This window comes from Sciurus vulgaris (assembly GCF_902686455.1).
Source record: "Sciurus vulgaris genome assembly, chromosome: 4".
NCBI lineage: Eukaryota > Metazoa > Chordata > Mammalia > Rodentia > Sciuridae > Sciurus > Sciurus vulgaris.
The window spans coordinates 3,327,439-3,347,046 of NC_136464.1; the positions used below are offsets into that span (position 1 = coordinate 3,327,439).

The following is a 19,608-nucleotide window of genomic DNA, read 5'->3' on the forward strand; positions in this document are numbered from 1 at the left end:
CAGTTTTCTTCTGCAGAAGTCATTTGCCGTACGGTGTAAAAATAACAGGGGCTGGGACAGGTCCTGCTGAGTGGCCAGGAGGTCCACCTCCTGGAGATTTCCCCGCCTCCTGGCAGCCCGTCAGCTACAATGGTGGCCACAGGCCTCCGAGAGAAAGGGACCATTTTTCTCTATGTACACATCTGACTTTTCATTCTGCTGCACAAGACACAACCTTTGGGGCTGAAGCTCGTAAGGGCTACGCTCCCGTCTGAGCGCAGGGGTGGCTGGCAAAGTCACGTGCTGAATCACGTGTTTAATAGTTACTACTTCTGGCTCCTACCATCCAGTTTTCTGGCATTACTACCATCAATTTGACACCAATAATTAACATGCTGATCTCATAGTCCTAATTTCTAGGCACATCTTAGTGAAGTATTTTCTCTGTGTACACAGGTATGAGATGATTCTGTTATTGCTAGGATGATTTCAAAAAGCATTGACGTTACCTGTAAGATGAACGTACAACACTTAGTGACAACAAACTAAATCAACGGAAACATTTCCTTTGAGAGTGGTACTTACTTAGCTAATGATTATGATGTGAGTGAAAATTTAAAAAGCACATCCAAGCTGAAAGTCTGCTCTTTACTTTAAAATGTGGACTTGATAGAGATTCCCTGATTTTCAGAGCCCCTTTCACACCCCAGCTCACTGAAGTGAGTGGTGCGTCAGCCCCTTCCTCGCGGCAGCGGCCCGAGGACTGGCTGTCCTGTGAGGGAGCCGCAGCCCAAGCCCGGGTCGGACGGACGCTGCGGCGGCCTCTTGCTGCGCCGGCCTGAGTGAGGAGGGTCACTCATTTGGCAGTGGATTTCACAGGCTTGCTGTTTGATTACTTGGTTACACATTAAGTCACATTTTAATGTGTTTTCTCATAAAAGCAGCATACACGATAGTCAGGAGCTTACTGCTATCAGGGACCCGCTCACCTCCAATAGGGTCTGAACGTCGCTGCTTCACACGGTCCTCTTGGCCACTGTCAGGCTTGCTTCACGTGTGGTTCAGCCACATGGTGCGACCCGTTCTCAAGTTCCCTTTCCCGACTCATACAACCCGGGGTCACAGGGCTCGGACCACCTGCCTCCCGGTGCAGGAGGAAGCTCTCAGGTAACGTGCTCCCTAGAGCCTGGGTAAAGTCCAGTTAGGCGGAGGGCTCTTTGCACAGGGACAATGTGGATTCCTTGGGGTTTAGCAGGCCATGGTTCCGTTATAGACACCTCTGGAAGACCCCTGAGCCACTAGTCCCTTCCACAGGACAGAGGGGGGTGTTTCACTGTGATCTCCCCAGACAAGTGCAAGTGTATTTAGACCATCAGCTGACCCATGGCTGGGTTGACCGCAAATAGGGTTAGCCCTTATCCCGCAACCAAAGCAAGCTCTGTCCCTGCAGGCCACTTCTGTCACTCAGTCCTCCAGAAAAATCCCTAGCATCGCTTCCCTGGCCAACTTAAGTAGCGGTGTATGTTGGCCAAAACCATCTGCACGCCTCTGGCAATTCTGCTGAGACTCTACCAGGGTCCCCGGCCAGGCGCTTGGTGGTGGAGTTGTTCACCTGAAGCACATTTGACTCCCTCTTCCCAAGTCAAAAAGGGGCCCATGCGCAGGTTCTTGACCCTCTCACCTGGTTAAGGGCAAACTCCCGGGTCAGACAGACACACGGACACATGCCCAGCACACTTTCTTAGCTGGCAATGCAAAAGCAAAGCGCTTCACCGGTGCACAGATACAGGTTTCAAAGGAAACCAGCGGTAAGAATGGGGAAGTCTGGGAAGCGTCAGCAAAAGCATCTGAGACCCTGCGTGTGGGGATGGCACCAGGGCTTGTGTGGGCCAGGCCGGGGCTCTGCCTCTGTGCTGCTTCCCAGCCCTGCACTCTGCTTAGTAAGTTCCTTTAGAGCAATGACTCTCAAAATGGGGTGTGTGTGCCTCCCCTGAGATTTCTGTGTGTCTCAGGGAGGGGTGCGAATGGAAATTTGTCAGCATAAAGTTATGAACAAGGTTTCCAGAGCATTCTGACACCTGCCTCCTGCCCCATGGAGGGCCAAGGAAACAACCACATTTGAGGCCATTTGCTCGAGCCAATCACACTTGTACCTTTAAGAACTCTCCCAGTCCGAGGTTGCTGGGACAAAGAAGGAACAAGCTCTGTGATCACTGCCAGGCAGGAGTCCACGCCGAGAACACCAAGGGCAGGCTGGACCTGATCTGAGCCTCGGGACGTTGGGCCCGTGAAGCTCACCCGTGTGCTAAGCGGTAGCCACTCGGTCAAGGTGAAGGGCAAGGACGGACATCGGTCATCCCTGAGCTGGCCAGGCCAGGCAATCTGTGGAGGCAGTCCTGTGTGCACAGGGCCAGGGCAAACCAGGAGAGCCGCCAGCCCCTGGGGACCTGCGGGGCGCTCCTGGGGAAGTGGGGCTTCCTGCTCAGGCTGGGAGCCCCAGGACTGGAGAGTCCTCCACCTTAGGGTGCTGCCTTTGGAAACATCTAACCTCCTCGTCCTGCTCAGGGGCTGGAAATGATGGGGACATTCAAGTGCAAACTGGGCAGTGAGCCAGGAAAGGGACTAGAACCACGCAAGGAGCCTCTTGCCCTGGGAAGCAGACCTCCCAGGGCTGGCTCTCAGGGAGGGAGGCCTGTACCCACAGGAAGCAGCAAGCTCTGCCATGCAGCTCTGAGGTGGGGTGCAGTGCGGAGGCCCTGGTCTTCCGGCCCCAGGGGATCTGCTCCTTGGAACAGGGTGTCAGTGAACGTCCCTGATGAAGATGGCCACCGTCCACCTCAGTCACCCCCAGGGCTCACTCCACCCCTGCTGTGGATGCATCCACTCATTCCTGCCCACTGCCGTCCTTAACCTTCCACCTCATCGTTGCCATCCTGCCCAGAAATGTGCTGGGCTCTCTTCTCCAAGACGATGGCTGCTCTTGCCTATGGCCTCCATTGCTAATGGACACGCCTGATGGTCTAGCCTGTGGGCTTTGGACGGGGTCTTTTTATCCTCACCTTTCCAGGCTTTGGCCTCAGCAGGCCAGATTTCCACATCTGCTGTCCCCGGAAAGGGGCACGGCAGCTCGGAGTTGACAGAAGTACATTTCCACCAGCTGTTTCTTTCCCACTTGATTCAAGTGCAGTGTTGTTAGCTTGTTCTGATCAACACGTGCCTGGAAGGAGGCTTACGAACCTTCCGGCCCCACCAGGTAGAATCCCGGCAAGTCAGCCACATCGCTCTGCCCTTGTTCCAGACATGGGAGAACAGAGTGAGGTGATGGTCTCCAGCAGATCCTGAGATGCACCCTCTTACTGATCATCCCTTCACACCGCTGTGTGTGTGTGCGTTCAAAGTTCAGGTTGTAAATAGCAAAGTGCCTGAAAGTGTGAAGCCTGCCCTCTGCTGAGGACCTGCAGGAGGCTCCAGAGTAAACGCCCCTGGCAGCCAGGGCGCCAGTGCAGACACACAGGTGGACCGACCCACACGGCTCGCTGTGGGAACACGACAGCCCCGGTGTCAGGGGAGGCTTGAGAGACTACCTGGCACAGGTGGGGTCGTGAGGGCCACACTTCCCCTCCCGTGAGTGACAGCCCCAATGTGAGGGCTGCAGGCGAGCAGCGGGTGGCTGGGGCGCAGCCCGTGCTCGGCTCTGCAAGGTGGAGCTTTGAAGGGTTGCTCTGGTTAAGGCCAGGGAGATGTCTGCCCGTCCTCTGCCCCACTGGAGGCCAAGCAGGGGGCAGTCTTCCAGGACTCGGGGGGGAGTTAGTTCACCCCTGAAAGGCCTTTCCCCTAACTCGGGCAGGCTTTCTGTGGGCCCTCCTGAAGCGAGGGGTTCTGCGGAGACACACTCCATGCTGAGGGTGCCCCAGAGTGCCCCCCCCGCCCCCCCGCTGTGTCAGTCACCAGGCTCACTTGCAGTCAGGTTGGGAAGCACAGGCTCTCTGCTCTGTGCCACTGGGTTTCACAGTTGCAAGCCAATAGCAGCAGTGAAGGAACTGAGCAAGTGTTAAGTATTTCATTAAAAAGGGAACACCCCATCACTTTAAAAGGAAAACTCAGAACCGGGTCATTGCGAGTCACCTGCGAGAAAGTCAGGGTGCCGGCTGGGTCCACTAGAGCATGGCCCTACCCTGGATGCCTGGGCCCTCACTCCTGCAACAGGACACCAGGACTCCTTCAGGAGCCATACCCTCTTTCTTGGGAGCAGCCCACCTACCTGATGTGGGACACGGCCAGGCCCTGCAGACTCCTGGTTGGGAAGGGGGGTCTGTTGTCCCTTCACATAGAAACAACCACAGAGTTGACCTGCAACTAATCAAACTTTAGAAATTCTCCAAAACAGTAGGTTGACCCCAATGAAATGTCCGATATTGGCTAAGTTTTGATCACAAAAACAACAATTTTATGTGGCTCAACTTTCTATTTTTGTGGCTAGCCTTAAAAACAAATCAAGAGCAGCATACTCATGTCTTGGAGGGATCCTGGAAAGGAAAGGCAGTCCTGGGGACAGAAGAGTACCCACAGCAGAACAGGTGTGGGGGTGTAAGGAGGACGTGAGCCTGGCACAGAGCTGAGGGAGGCCTGCAAGTCAGGGCTTTAGCAAGAGAAGACAAATGTGCAGGAACTCAAGGCGGGCTCGGTTACAAACTGCTTTTTGAAATGGATAGAACTGGTCTAAATGTAAGATATGATTAAAAAAATATACAAAATGTGTTAAACACATTCAAAACAGGCACAGGAAATGGAACAGTCCAGAAGACATTTCTCAAATTAAAATGAACCCATTCCTTGCAGTCTGCAAAGAGGATCAATTTCCGTGAGCCCATAGCGTCCAGGGGACTGAGGTGTCCCAGGACTTTCCCTCCTTCACTGGTGTTAACAGATGCAAGCTGCTGCAGAGCAACCTGCACCGAGGCCGGACAGGAGGGGTAGCGGGTGGGGGTACGCATGGGCAATCCTGTGCCACCACCACCAACCACCAGCTCCCCTTCTTGAAACTGGAAAATCTGCATACCGGGTCCCTGAGTAGGAGTGAATGACTGCACTAAATTAAAAGGGGGAAAAACACACCAGGCTTCACATACAGAAATGTGCGGAGTTTCAGCCTCAGCAGCAACCACTCTCAAGGTGGTCCTGGTGCAGGGGACGCTGTGAGCTAAACACCCTGGTCTGAACCCGCTTCACAGTCCCTAGGGCTCTGAGAGAAAGAAGGGTACTCAGGGCCTGCTGACCACACACTGTGCAGGAACGAAGCTCACGCCAGCGAGAGGTGCCTGCCAGCTCCGCAGGGCTCGGGCAGTGGGTGACTCTACCCTCTCCGGTGCCACTGTGGGACTTCCTGGTCACCAAGACCCACCATAACTTGTTGCATAGGACACAGTGTGTGGGCCTGGGATGGTCTCCAGAGCCAGCAGGAGAGGCAGGCGTGGCCTCCTGAAGCTGGGATGTGTCTGAGGAGTCCTAGAGACAGGTCCCCAGATTGTGGTCAGCTAGCACCACCGTGGGGCATCAGAGCGGGTGAGCAGGCTCAGTGCTCTTCTGGGGCTCAGAGGAAGTTGGGGCTCTCTGGTCATTCACCTCTGGCCTAGGTCCTTGTCAGTGGCCGACTGGGTTCCGTCTCCAGGTCTGACATGGCACTACTTCCTGGACGCTGGTGGGAAGGGGCCAGTAGGGTCCCACTCTGTGCCAGTATCACTGTCTGGTTCATGGAAAACTAGCGATTTCTTGCAACTTTAGCCTCTATATTTCTGAGTTACACAACAAACCTTAGATGAAGTTTAGGATTTCACAGGCTTGTCCCCCCATGAGATGAGACAGATACTTTCCCACCTGCTTTGTAAGACAAGATTCTGTTCTGAGACCTCAGACCTCGGCTGTCTTACTTGCTAGACTTAAGGGAAGGAAAGTCCACCTACTAGCTCTGCAGTGCTCCTGGCAGGACAATTACCAGTGGTGACAGTGCACCCGAGTGTCTTGCTTTGAGGCTCCCAAGTCCTCCTCTAAGAGCCAAATCCATCTCTCACTTCCCTGCGCTACACAGCAGCAACCCTAGCCCACCCCAGGGTGGGTGGGTGTGCTCAACATGCCAGGCCACCCTTACCGTCAATTCAGTCCCCAACTCAAGGTGCTGGATGGGAGGTGGGGCAGAGCAGACAGGATGTGGCAAGGGGCCGGGCCACGCCCTTCTCTCAGTGCCTCATGGGGGACGGTGGAGGGTCTCTGGATGTGCACATTCCTGTGGAGCCGCCCCATCTTCCCAGAGACTCACTTTTAGAAATTCTGAAGCTCTGAGAAAAAACTGGAGGTAGTTCTGCGTGATACAGACAATGAGGAACCCCAAGCATTACAGATGCAGCTTCAGTTCATTTTGTACAAACATGCTCACTGCTTTATCCACTCCCCTGCCTGATCATGTCAGCGAACCTGGGATCAGCCCAAACTCAGGAACTTCTTCCATACCTGCTTCCCTGGACACTCAACACCAATTTCAAGTCTATTGGTGCCGAAAAATCACACAGCAATTAGAATACCTCTAATTGTACTTAGCACCACTTTGAAATTCAAGATTGCTTTAAGATCTCCATATCTAAAATCTCAGGGTAGTTTTTATCCTTAAGGATATGTATATATCCTCACGTAGACATTTGAATAGATATTCGTTTACACTGCAATGATTATTCATAAAAATCACTATCCAAAATAAATTCTCAGTATGTGTCTAGAATGTTAGCTGCTATAATTAACTTCTGGGCTGAGCAGACCCAACAAAAGCTTTTAAAGAAATGTCTGGCAAGACATTTTCAGGCTGCTGCAGACTACGTGTCTTTATGAAGCACACTGCACTGAAGCAACAAGTTCTCAATTCACTGCTTGAGAACACATCTAACATGCTAAGTTTGAGGAATTAAATTCAAAGTTTATCTGAGAAGAGACAAGGTAGCTGCCACTCTGATGTACTGTCACCACGTGAGTGTGCGGAAGTGGCTAACTGCCCGCGTATGAGTCTCATTTTCAGGCGGCTGGCAGGCAAGTAGTTGAAGTGAACAATAAGCTTATTGAAAACTCACTGCCATTCAGATGTGTTCCCGTTTCAACCTTTCAGCCAGCGAGAGTCGATCTGCATGCATCATTTTCACGGCCCCTGCCAAGAATTATGTGACCACGTGCCAAAACTAACACAACCACTTGGAATGGGTGGAGACCACAAGCTCTTGTCCTCCAGCCTGGCCACATGCCACCCGGGCTGAGATAACGTGAAAACAGCAAGTTGGTGCGGTCAGCAAGTGAGCTGTGATGTCAGTGATAGTCAACAAGTCAGGCGCAGTTACCAACCTTTCTGGAACACAGGATGGTGCAGAGCAGGCAGGGGAAGGCCTTCGATGGCTGTGGGCTTGTGGAAATAGGCATCCAGCCAGGCTGCGCACTGCATCAGGGGCTCCGATGTTCCCTCTGGGCCGCTGAGAACCTCAGGGGTTGCTGGGGCCTCCTTGGGGCTGCAAAAGGGACACCAGGGCCTTAGTCAACCTGGGGCTACTGTGTCCGGCTGGGGGAATGTCTGCGTCCCACCCACTGCCCAGCAGGAGGGCAGGGAGACGCTGGGCCACACCATGCACCCTCTGTCTCCTGGTTTAGGACATGGAAGGCCCACACATGAGTTCCAAGGGTCTCCAGGCACGAAGCCAGAGGCAAACCAGCGCCACATGACTTCCCTCTAGTCACGAAGGCTCACAACCTCACAGCAGAAGCAGCAGCACAGAAGGGCAGCAGTGCCCATGCACGCGGTCTCACACGGGAGCCTTCCCTTGGTGACCGCCAGCTGGGCCGGCTGATGCGCAGACGTTACAGTGGCGGCACTTCTGTCTCAGAATCGCAAGTCTCAATGGAAGCCACTTCTGCATTCCTTCTAGAACATTCACACCTTCAATATGGGACTGTTAAATGGCCAACCTGTGCCTAAGGACATGCCGGGCTTCTACTGGGGTCAGCACATGGTGTTCTCCTCTCACAGGGTCCTGTGGGTTCACGGCACGGGGATGCTGTGGCCAAGATCAAGGGCACAAGGGGAACGGAGTCTGTTCCCATTGGGGGTAAGGCCCTGCAGAGCTGTGCCAGCTCCTGCTGCTGGCGGAGGGGGAACACCAATGAAATGGTGGGGCTTTCCTGCATTTCGGGCACTGGGTCCTGCGGGCCAATGACAAGACATTTCTGTAGATAGGCTGGTGCTGGAGTCAGAGTTGGGGCCTTTGTGGTCATTAGCATCTCCACCAAGTCCTTGAGTCTTTGAGAATGAACCGCCTCGGGGGAGAGGCGCACAGGGTTCCCACACACGGCTGCTGGAGAGGGCTGTCTAAGCACGCAAACACTGGTGGGTCAGGAAGGAGCCGGGGCACCGATGGAGAAAGGAGCCACCAGCTTTCCTGCAGGCCACGTAGGGACAGACAGGGACACGAGTCAAGCCTGAGAATCCAGCCCCGCAGAGCAGCTAATCCTGTTGACATACAACTGGGTGGAAGAGATCCAGGTCTTTCACAAGCTGCTGCAAGGCTACACAGGGCCCTCGTTCAGCCCGGGACCTGAACAAACAGGCTGCTGTCTCGGTCTGAGCTGCTGCCTGGAAACCCTTCACGGGCCCAGGCACCAGGAAGGCCCAAGGGATGCTGGGATCTCTCTGCAGGCGGAGAACGGGCCTCTCAGAGGGCTTCTGGGTGGAAACGCTGCCTTCTCACTGCCTGGTTTCTTTCCCGCAAGCTGTCTGACCACAGAAAGGAGAGCTTCTGCCCTGTGCTTGCTTTAATTACTATTCAATTTCAGAATATTCTTGCTCTGTTTCTACTAACCAAACAAGCGCACCCTGGAGAGGCCTAAAAGGAAAGCTGCAGAACTACGCAATGTGCTCTGCCTTTCGGAGGCCCAGGGATGGCTGTAAACCCAGCAAGCGGGATGGTTTCGCCAGACCAAGTCGGAGCTCAGCCCAGGGTAGACCGATGATAGCCAGCAGTCGTCCCGGGGTCAACGCCACCTGCTCAGACAGGAAGCCATGCCCTTGGGCAGCAACTCTCAAGAGAGGACGCCAGAGGGACGGGCCTGCCTCCAGACCTTGTGCTGAGCCACCCGGGCTCTGGCACCTCTGGTGCAAGAGCTCTGGTTGCTCTTCAGGACTATGGGGTCTGCTAGGTTATCACATACCACAGAAGGGGCTCCTCGGGGAAGCCAGCGTTCCCTGTAGGGCAGGGGCTGCTGCACCCACAGCACCTGCCACCCCTCCAGAGTCCCCACTCCTTCAGCAGAGGAGCCCTGAGCACCCAGCGCGCTCAGCCTCCCGGGCCTGCCCACTCGGGGCGCCTTCTTGCTGCCTCGCCCCGGGAACTGAAATGTGAGCTGAGGTTCCCAGCATTTCCCGCTCTTAAAAGGATATGTGAAGAATTTTTATAGTAGTAAAATTCATCTTAAATTGATTTTTTATGCTTGTGCTAAAGATCTCACCTCTGATTTACTCTGTAGTTCTCCTTTTTAACTCTTTCTCTATTGGCATTAGATAACTAGTCATGGGTGAAATGTAATTAAACAGCTTTGATTCTGAAGCAAGGATTTATGAGGCTACATTTAAAATGAATGGCATTAAACACACACATAAAATCAGATTTTTAAAGCCACGACACAAATTTCCATTTCTACAATAAAATGAAATTTATTCTCCTGCCCTGCCCTCTCCCCCACCTCGCCTGGCTCGTCCCGGAAGAGCGGCAGCGTGACAGTTCTGCTGGCAGCCGCTCTGATGATGGAGGAGTTTCTCCGGCTTCCCCACCAAGGAGCCCCGACACTGAGGTGATCACAGGCTCCCGGCCACGCTCTCTCAAAGCTTATACCCAAGTCTTCCTGGCACCTCACCTGGCACTGAGATGCAAACGCCTGGGAGAACACCATGGCAGCCCCAGTAGCCCCATGGGTGCTGGGTCAGGACCCAGCGGGGACACCAGCATCGCAGGAGCAGACACCCCTCCATGAGCTCAGGAGTTGCTTCTCCCTGGGCCCCTGCCGGGATGTCACCTGTCACCCACAGAATAATCCTGAGGCTAAGATCAGGGCACTGGGGCCCTTTTGCTCTAAACGACTGGTGGATTCCTTGGGCTTCTACCCACGGGACGATGATGAACAGAGACTCTCACAGCAAGGCTGGGGTTGCACATGGCCCGCTCTAGGGACTTTTCAGAAATGCCGACTGCTGGCCAGGACCACAGCATGCTGTCCTCCGTGGAAGCTCCTGGTAATTCAGGTCATAGACAGCCCACGTGAAGTTGTGTGGGCTGCTGCCTGTGACAAGGCCCGCTGCCCCTGCTGGGCGCCAGAGCATGTGCCAGGGTGCACTGCATTTCTGACTTGGGTGACAGGAATCGCCTTTCCCTGATCCCAAACACGGATGAGAGGCTAAAGCCGCAGCACAAACTCTAGCCATGAGCACAGGGGTCACCCAGGGAAGCCATCTTGCCCCCTCCCTCCCCCGGCACTGAGACCTGTATTGAAGACTGGCACCGTCGGAACCTGAAGCAAGAGGGACAGCATCACTCCCAGAGAAGTGGGAGGCTGGGTGGTGACTGAACGAGTCCAGGTGAGATGACCCTGACGGGTGGAGCCAGAAACCCAGGCTCTCCCCAGGCAGCACACAGCCAGGGTCCCAGGGGCCAGGACAGCATGCCCAACAGAAGCCTTGCTGGGGACCAGTCCTTGTCCAGCACTGGCCTGTGTGCGTGTGACACAAGGGGAGAAGACATACTCCTGGCACCCACACCCCTTCCCAGGTCACAGATGCACCCAATACTTTAAACACAGCAGCTGGGTGGGAGATGGGACCATGCAGATTTGGGGTGCCTCAAAGGTCCATCAGCTGCAAAGAATAAGGCTTATTTCTCAAGGAACTCTCCTTCTCCAAGACATAAAAATGTAATACACGTGGCTTAAATCCCACTGGCCACAAACAAACAAGCCCAGAGTTCTTTAGAAGGTCCATCTGATCAGCACCAATTATCGTTTCTACTGGGAAGACTGGACCATTCCGGACTGGCGGAACTGTGGGCTCACAGCCGTCTTTTCTGTGACTCAGAACACTCCCTCCTTAGGACGGCACTCTTCCCTTATGGTTTGGGAATGTCAATCATAACACCAGAGAGTGACCCAGGGAAAACAGCTACACAGCCCCGAGTTCCCCCAAATCTGGCAAGGAGCCGACGCAGGTTGTCCCTTAGAAAGGCATAAAGGAGGCTTCCTGGAGGCACGCAGGTGGCGTGCAACTCTTTGTGGGAGCAACAGCCCAGTGTCGGGGCTGCATGCAGCCCAGCAGTCACCCTTAGATGAGAGATGCTCCCCTGGCTGGACCGACCATGTAAACCTTGCTTCCGCCAACTTCCAGAATGTGGCGTAGACAGCACGGAGGCCTCGGGATGCGAGGACAGAGCGCTGGACTTCAGAGGCTTGTGGAGGTGCACAGCAGCAGAGGTGACTTCACAGACGTGGTGCGGGGAACTCTGGCTCGGCCTCCCTGGTGGGGCTGCGATCATCTCCAATTTAGAGGGCTCGAGCCGAGTTGCTCGTGTCTGACGGACGTGTCCTGCGTGCAATCGCACCTCCTCGCCGAGGCTCAGCCGCTTTTCTTCCGTGGGGAGGACTGGGGACAGGTAGCCAGCTCTGCTCCTGGCTAACGGTGAAGATCGCTCCTTCAAAAGGGAAGGCGGAATGAAGACCTTCCACTCTCCACGCCAACCCAACCGAGTTCTGCCTCCGTTTGAGCACGGGCCTCCTGGCGAGGGTGTTGGCGCAGGGGTCCCTTCCTTGGCACCTGTAGCCGTCCATGAGGACAACGCAGAAGGTGAAGGCGTGGTGGACACTCGGCCTTCCGGAGGCCCCGCGGCTGGCAGGGTGGGCCGAGAACTCCCCTTTCACAGACTGTCTCATGCAGCTCAGGAGCGAGCGATGTGCACGACTGTTCTGTGGCACTGCCCGGTGGCCAGCGGCTGTTTGGGTGACACCACCACGTACGGGGGACAGTCTGTGCTACTGTCAGCACGTTCCAGAGTTATTTAGGAGTCAGAATCCAAAAGGGAAAATGGAAGCTCCAATGCTTGTGAACAAGAATCGCCGCCTGCAGCGCAGCCGTCAAGACAGAAAGCCAGAGGGGGCGAGCAGGAGCTGAGGGACAGGCACACCCGAGCCTGGCTGGGCCGGAGCACGTGCTGCCAGGGTGCTGGCGTGGACCAGAGCAGCGAGTAGTGTGCTCTGCTCCCCAAGACCATGTGCGCCTACCTCACGGAGATTTTACCCCAAGAACAAGCCTTTTGACAGTGCAGGAGAAGACAAAGGCAAACATGTATGAAACAGCAGGACGTTTACACTCACGTTAACAAGGACGTCCCCACTGCCCCCTACGCTCTTGGGATGAGAATGCGCTGCTCACACAAGCTGAGCTTGCTAGCTGACTTCCTAGGCTGTTTTTGGCACCTGCCGTAGTTTGGATGTGAAACGTCCCCAAAGGCCCAGGTGCTCAAGGCCTGGTCTCCAGACTGTGGTGCTATTAGCAGGCGGTGGAGCCTTTTGGAGATGGGCCTGGTGGGAGGGAGGAAGGTCTCTGGGGGTGCATCCTGGAAGCAGGTAAGTGGACCCTGACCCCTGCCTCTTGCTGTTTGCTTCCTGGCTACCATGAGGAGGAGCTGCCTCTGCCCCGTGCTCCTGCCGTGGTGCACTGTGCTGCACAGGCCCAAAGACAGAGCCAAAGCAACTGTGACCTGAAACAGTGAGTCAAATGTCCTTCCTCCCTTTAAGTTGTTTACTCAAGTATTTTGTCACAGTGGCTGAAAACTGGCTAACAATACTTGATTTTGAAGATGTGCCCTGTACAAAGAGAAGACTTTCCACCATTACAGACGGGGAGTGAGTAATGAAGGCAGCCATTCTTCATTTAGGCAGGGGTAGACCCACAGGCATGAAGGGGAAGGTGGTTTCAACTTGAGCCAGCGGCAGGGCTGGTAAGAGTGCCGGCCATCAAGTCAGCGGTGTCTCCCTGAGCTTTTCCTGTGCGGCCCAGACAAGGATGGACACAGACATCACTGCCTGCCTGTATGCCCGCAGCCCACATTGGCACGGATTCCACGTGATCTGATCACTGGTCAAATGGCTCATGTCCCAAGGTCAACGACATGAGGGCAAGAAGCAGTTCAAAATTTAGTGAGGTGCCAATTTTTTCACTTTCTGGGTGGCCAAAGGCATGCTGCTGAAACTGGGTATCAATTTTTAATGAGCATCCCAAGGTCTCAAGATTTGGGGCTGAAATTAACATCAGACCTAAGTAAGACCATAAAGAAATTTACAACAATATTATAAGGCACCCACAAAAAATAGAGAGAATTTTATATGAATTTTCAACTCCTCCCCCTAAAAACTATATATTGTTTTCCTTTAAAAAATAATTGATTCTTAAAAATACATCAGCAACAATAAAATATACTGTTAAAAGAATTTAAATAGTATACTTGGCAGAGTAGTATGCCTTAAGAAAGTCTATTTACTTTTACACCTAAATGTAAATCATTAAAAGAATAATTGTATTTTATCAACACTTTAACATATCATTAGAAGTCTCTGCTATTTGACAGATGAAGATAAAAACACCCCAAAACTATAGATGAACGATCAGGTCCCTAATGATTCCAAAACAATTACAGGATGCAGAGCAATCTAGTTAAATTTTATTCAAAAGCTGACTACACTTGTGTTTTCTTTTATTTTTCTATCAAGAAACCCATGAGGCTTAAGCACAATTCATTATGTATGAGACCCCACTCACAGTGCTCGGCTGTTGATTAATAGCAAAGTTTGCTGTATGTACATTTGCAACATTAGATGCATACAATATGCTAACTTATTCTTTCACTGAAACTAATTATTTACAAAAATGACTACTTGAGACTACAATTTATTAAACGCATGCATCCAGTCTCAATTTGGCCCCCAAAGACAGCCTGGAATGAAGATCTTTTACTTGATGTGACAACTTCTAGAAACGCTGTTATTAATATTGTAAATGTGGCAAATAAAGAGTTCAAATAGCCTTATGTCTGTGTTACCTTTGCTTTCTAACACCGCGCAGCGAACAAAGAGGCTTTTCAATGTTTCACACGCACATGAAAGCTACTTTCCTCTCTCCCGGTTTAATTTAGCTTCTTTTGAATAAAATGCTTATACATCTGTAAAAATACTTTTAAAGAGTCCTTCCACTAGTCTCATCAAATTGTTGGGGCTTTCAAACGCATGTGTATTTCCCGAGGGAGCTTTGGGGCTAGGTAACTTTGCATTATTCAACAATTCTCCTTCCCAACCTTAGAAATCAAGGCGCCTGAATCTCTGGGCTCATCTGTGGACAGGGCTTCCCGATGACTCATGCAGGGTTGGGTGTGGAGTTCAAGGGGGGCATCTGATCAACTGCTGGCATTTCCAAGCTAACCGATGCACATGGCCAAGAACAACAGCCACCTGCCCTCAGTGCTCTCTGCTTTTGGCTTCTCCACGCTGGGCTACGCTGCACATATTCTGCAGTTTCCCCTCCTGACACCTCCAGAGCCTCTGCCCGGCTGAGGGTGTGCTCCCCGGGAGGCTGAGCAGAAAGATGAATCAGATCCCTTGCCCCACATGCCAAAATAAGGAAACTCTGCCCAGAGACAGGACAGTAGAGGACAGTCACTCCATGCTACCCGTTGCTCTGTGCCTTCACAGGTTTTACAAGGAACCCTAAGAAAAAGATGATGCTAGTTCCAACTAAGGGCCTGCCCAAGGACATCCCTGGAACTTAAGCACCAGCGAGCGTGCCTCCGTTCTCACCACGGACCTGTGCCAAGAGGGAAAGCAAGCAACGTGAGCTTGGGAAAGTCTCAGACGCAGCTTGAGATGGAAGGGATGATGGTTCAGTGATATGCAATCTCACATTCCGATTCGGCCAGTCACAGCAGCCGGCTCACACCTAAGGAAAGCAGTGGGCTCCAGAAGTCCCAGCCGAGAGAACGTCTAGTATTACACCTCCACTGCAGGACACGGCGCCCTGTGCCCCATACACCTCCACTGCAGGGCCCGGCGCCCCGTACACCTCCACTGCAGGACATGGCGCCCTGTGCCCCGTACACCTCCACTGCAGGACATGGCGCCCTGAGCCCCGTACACCTCCACTGCAGGACACGGCGCCCTGTACACCTCCACTGCAGGACCCAGCGCCCTGGAGAGGTGGGGTCCCCTGAACAAAGTCAAGGACCAACTAAGCATATGGCGACAACCACAGGCGGATGCCAGTGTACGACTTCACTGCTGGCTGCTCAGGCCTCACGTGCACGAGGCTGTAATTACAGCCATCTATTTATTCCTCCCCATGATCCAAGGGAGGTATCCCCACACTCCAGAAGAACCTGAGGTCCAGAGCTTACACAGCAACACACCAAACACACAAGGGAGGGAACAAGGAGTCAGTTGAAGCACAATCTGAACCATCTCCATGAAAGAGAACGCTCTGCGCATCTCTGCAAATGGAGGCAAATGGTCACCCCACACCACGGAAAGTCCTCGTCCCCAAGTTTTATTCTTGATGACACATATTCCATAAGCATCTGGATTTATTTCTTTACTTTTAGGTAAAGGAATAAAATCCCCAATCCAGTTTTCAATCTAGGCCTTCTGCCTTCTTACTCAAAGAAAACGAGACTGAGTACCCAAATGGGTCACTACGTCTAAAAGCTTAGTGAGAGAGAGACAGACACTGGGTGCTCATACCATGGGGTCTCGGGCCCGCAGACAGCTGCCCCTTGTCCTGGAAGGAAGGTCATGCTTGTGTTTGAACATGTCCACATGACATACAACATTACTTTCCCTGGGTAAGAGGCCAGGGCCTGAATGCACAGGCCTGCCACCGCTCCCACTGCTGACCCTCCAGAGCAACTAAGGCCACCACGCTGCCTCATGTGGCCTGGAAGGCCATGAGTTAGGGCCGTACTATAGCTGGCAGGGCTGGGATTGAAGCTCAACAGGAGCCCTCCTAGGAGACCACGCCAGGCGAGCCCCCAGGGGAGTAACAGTGCCCTGGAGCCGTCCACCTGCCTTGCAGCTCTGGGGGCGATCCGGCCTGGTTTTGGAGCGGGATCCTGCCCACTGAAGGGATGAGTAATCGAGAAGCAGGGTGTTAAGGTACTCACCCCAGCACGTGCCCTGAACAACACCTGCATTTCAGATTTCATTTTTCCAATGAATAATTTGCTGAAAACCATTCCTTAGGGAGAACAACCCACCAAGATTCCTTGAAGAGCGAGAGTCGCATTTCTCTGCCTTTCCAGATCTTGTAGCCGCCTGCAGAATAACAGTTTGCTGAAGCCCAGGGAATGAGCATCACTTCCAATTTTGCTTACTTTGATAGACCTATAGTCAAAGGCTGAAAACGGTGCAGACTTGAAGACACAAAACGAAGGGGCTTCCTCTGTGTCTGCTCTGCTCCCCACCCCTGGAGTTAGGCGACCAACTGAACAGGGAGAAGAAACAAAGGGAAAAGAAGCTGGGGCTAAGCCGTGAGCTCATCTTCCTTCCAGGAGCCCAGAGTCCTGGATTCCAGCAGCTACTCTCACCCTTCTCCTCCAGGTTCCCAGACTTGAGAAGAGTCCGCTCAGCGGTTAAGAGAGGAGTGAAGAGGCCATGGGGAGAGCTTGGCTGCCCCGTGGCCCTCAGGGACCTGCTCTGTGGGCACCGCCTTCTCATCTGCACCAGAAGACAATGGGGGGCCCTGGAAAATACAACCATGGGCAGCAGGGACTGCGTGCTCCTCCCGTGGACTGCAAGCAGCAGCAGGAAACCCCAGATGATGAGCTTCTGCGGGGTAGCCAGAGTGACCGAATGCCACCCATCCACCTCCAAAGCAGGCCGCTTCCTCCTCGGAGCCTCCAACAGGGGTAAACACACCCACCCCAGTACAGCTTAGTATTGATCCTGCCCAGCTTGCAGGCCAGCTCGGCCATCCTGAGAGTCAGGAAAAAGTAATCTTCCATTTTAGCAATGGAGTACCTAATTTAAAATTTAAGATAATAAACTAAGCGTTCTGAAGACACGGCCTTGCTCTTTCCAAAAGGCGTGGATTAGATGAGGGTTGACTTCCATGGGGTTCAGTCCCATTAACTTGTAGACTGGGCTCATTAATAAGTAATCCTGCCACTGAATTACCTGTCTTGTAAATTGGTTTGTACAGTTTTAAATAAATAATAGAGAGTTCCCTATTATCAAACAGTGGGGTTTTCAGAGGAAAGCAGAGCGCACGGTGTGGGGCACCGAGACCTCTGGAACGATTTCCACAGCTCACTTCTAGGAAGCCCCGGCTCCGCCCTGGACGGCTACAGCTGGAAGGCCTCAGTGGGTCAGCAGAGCTGAGAATGCTGCCCTGAATATCTGACAGGGAGACTGACTTCACGTTAATGGCCAAAAAACTTAAGTAACTATTAAATGGACAGTTAATATAACTGTGTTTTAAAACACTGAGGTCATATTTAATTTTGAATTGAAACTTAAAATGCACTTTCTGGCAAGAATATGGAGTAATAAAACAATGTTAACTGCAGAGGGAAATGTAAAGCTCACATTATTGAAATCCATCTTTCCCCCCCAAGTATGAATCTGTAAGAAGTGCATCCCGAGAAGCAGAACACGGCTGCTCCTTTCCCACAGGTGGGGTCCCTGGCGCTGAAAACCACGAGCGCCCGCCTGGTGGCCGGTTCCCCCAGGGCTGGCCGCGCTCTGCCCCTGGGTCCTGCTCTTCCTTCCGCAGGGCTGAGACCGAGTTCAGCTGCAGCCTCAGCTCTTCCGGCCAGAACTCCACCCAGAAAGAGCCTGCTATGTTCCAAGCGCGAGCGAGAGAGAACGGGGTGGGAGAGGCCCGGGAGGAACACAGGGGCCCAGAAAGCCAGGAGGCAGGGCAGGGAGGGCATGTTGGGGACAGGGCAGCCGCTCGGCTCCTTCAGGAAGCACCAGCTCCAACTTTATGCGCCTCTCCTCTTCAAGAATCAGTGCCGCCCTCTGCGAAGCTGCCACACCTCAGACAGGAGGGTCGGGTCAGCGGACCTCAAGCCTGGCCCGCTTCCTGGCCTCCCAGGGGAGAGAGGAGGAGGGGCCTCAGGCTTTCCAGCAAAAACCCAGCAGTTATTTACAGGTAGGTGTTCTGACAGGTGTTCTGACAGCCGTAAAGGGAGAGGCCCTGCACGCAAGTCCTGGAGCCTGGCAGTGTTTCCCATTTCATCCTCTGCCTGGTTTCACCCCGAAACTCACCTGGCGCCCCAGGGAAGCAGAAGGGCAGGAAGAGCCGTTTAGAGGCAGCTCTATTTCCCTGGCACCCAATGCAGTGGGCCACCTGCACCGGCACAGCATGTCCTCTGTCAGCTGCCCCCACACGGGGTCATCCAATCCCCATGGCGAGGTTGCAGGCTACTGGCCTCCTGACTCACCAAATCAAGGGAACAAGAGTCTCTCCTCTTTGGACAGGAAAGGACTCTCAAATGCTCAAGAAAATTCTAGTTTGTGGAAGAAAAAAATATAGAAAAGGTAGTTCTTATTTCAAAGTAGCTTTCAACTGCAAATTCATGTCCTAGCATTTTATCTTCATGATAGTGAGATGTTTAAGATTTTAACTGCAAAGAAAACAACTTGACAAATCTCACAGAACTCAGATCCCTGGAAGTACAGACTCCATTTGAGAAACAGGGGTCAAGGCCAGGGGTGTGTTTGCATTTCTAACTGTCCCCCTTCCTGGGGCCCCAGGTCTGTTAATGCTGACTCAGAAGACCATGGGAGGGGAGCGTAAACACCAGACATTCCAGTCTCCAGGTGACTCTCTCTTGGCCATGTGTCAACACTGCATTATGAGCACATGGGCTCATTTCTGCATAGCAGACCCTGCCCCGCTAGTCCCTGCTGAGAGCTGTGCTCACCCTGAACAGTCTACTGGGGTGCTGTACCCACCAGACTGGGGACAGCGGATGGAGTGCAGTCATCAGATCAGGGGCTACTGTCATCCCTGAGCATGCTCTGAGAGCATCTTCCTCCTTCCTATCTGAGGACCCTAGCTGGCCCCTGACCCCAGGCCAGCAGAGCAGCTGACACGTTCCTACTACTGGCTCACAGGCTTCTCAACCATCACCTGGCTCCCATTCCTCCCTGGGCAGGGTTCTCCAAGGCCTCCATGGACAGCATGATGAGGCCAAATCCCACCGATCATCTGAGCTTGAAAATAAAATTTTATTGGCACTCTGCCACACCCATTTGTTTTCATATACTGTTGCTGAGCTGGGCAGTTGTGACAGATGCCTGGCCTACAAAGGAGGTCCTGTGTAGGAGGCAGCTATGGGCACTGCCCGAGACTCATGCTGGCCCAACCTCTCCTCAGCTCTCTACACCACCATGCCCACCATTCCCAAGTCCGCCTGCCTCTATGCTGGCTCTCCCTGCAACACCCAGGTCCACACACTGCTCAAATCCTAACTTGACTCCTCTGCTAATTCTACACGCTGTGTGTCTGGGTGGCACTGAAGA

The 19,608-nt window shown here is 53.2% G+C and overlaps 1 protein-coding gene across 3 annotated transcripts in view; it reads right to left on the reverse strand.

Annotated features, from left to right (window-relative positions):
- The window catches only part of MGMT (O-6-methylguanine-DNA methyltransferase), a 235,091-nt gene that overhangs the window by 37,721 nt on the left and 177,762 nt on the right, over nt 1-19,608 (reverse strand). For all 3 annotated transcript variants that reach the window (XM_079137504.1, XM_079137505.1, XM_079137503.1), the window contains exon 3: nt 7,357-7,517. In XM_079137504.1, coding sequence (XP_078993630.1) covers nt 7,357-7,517 — 161 coding nt within the window. The remainder of the gene's footprint in view (nt 1-7,356; nt 7,518-19,608) is intronic.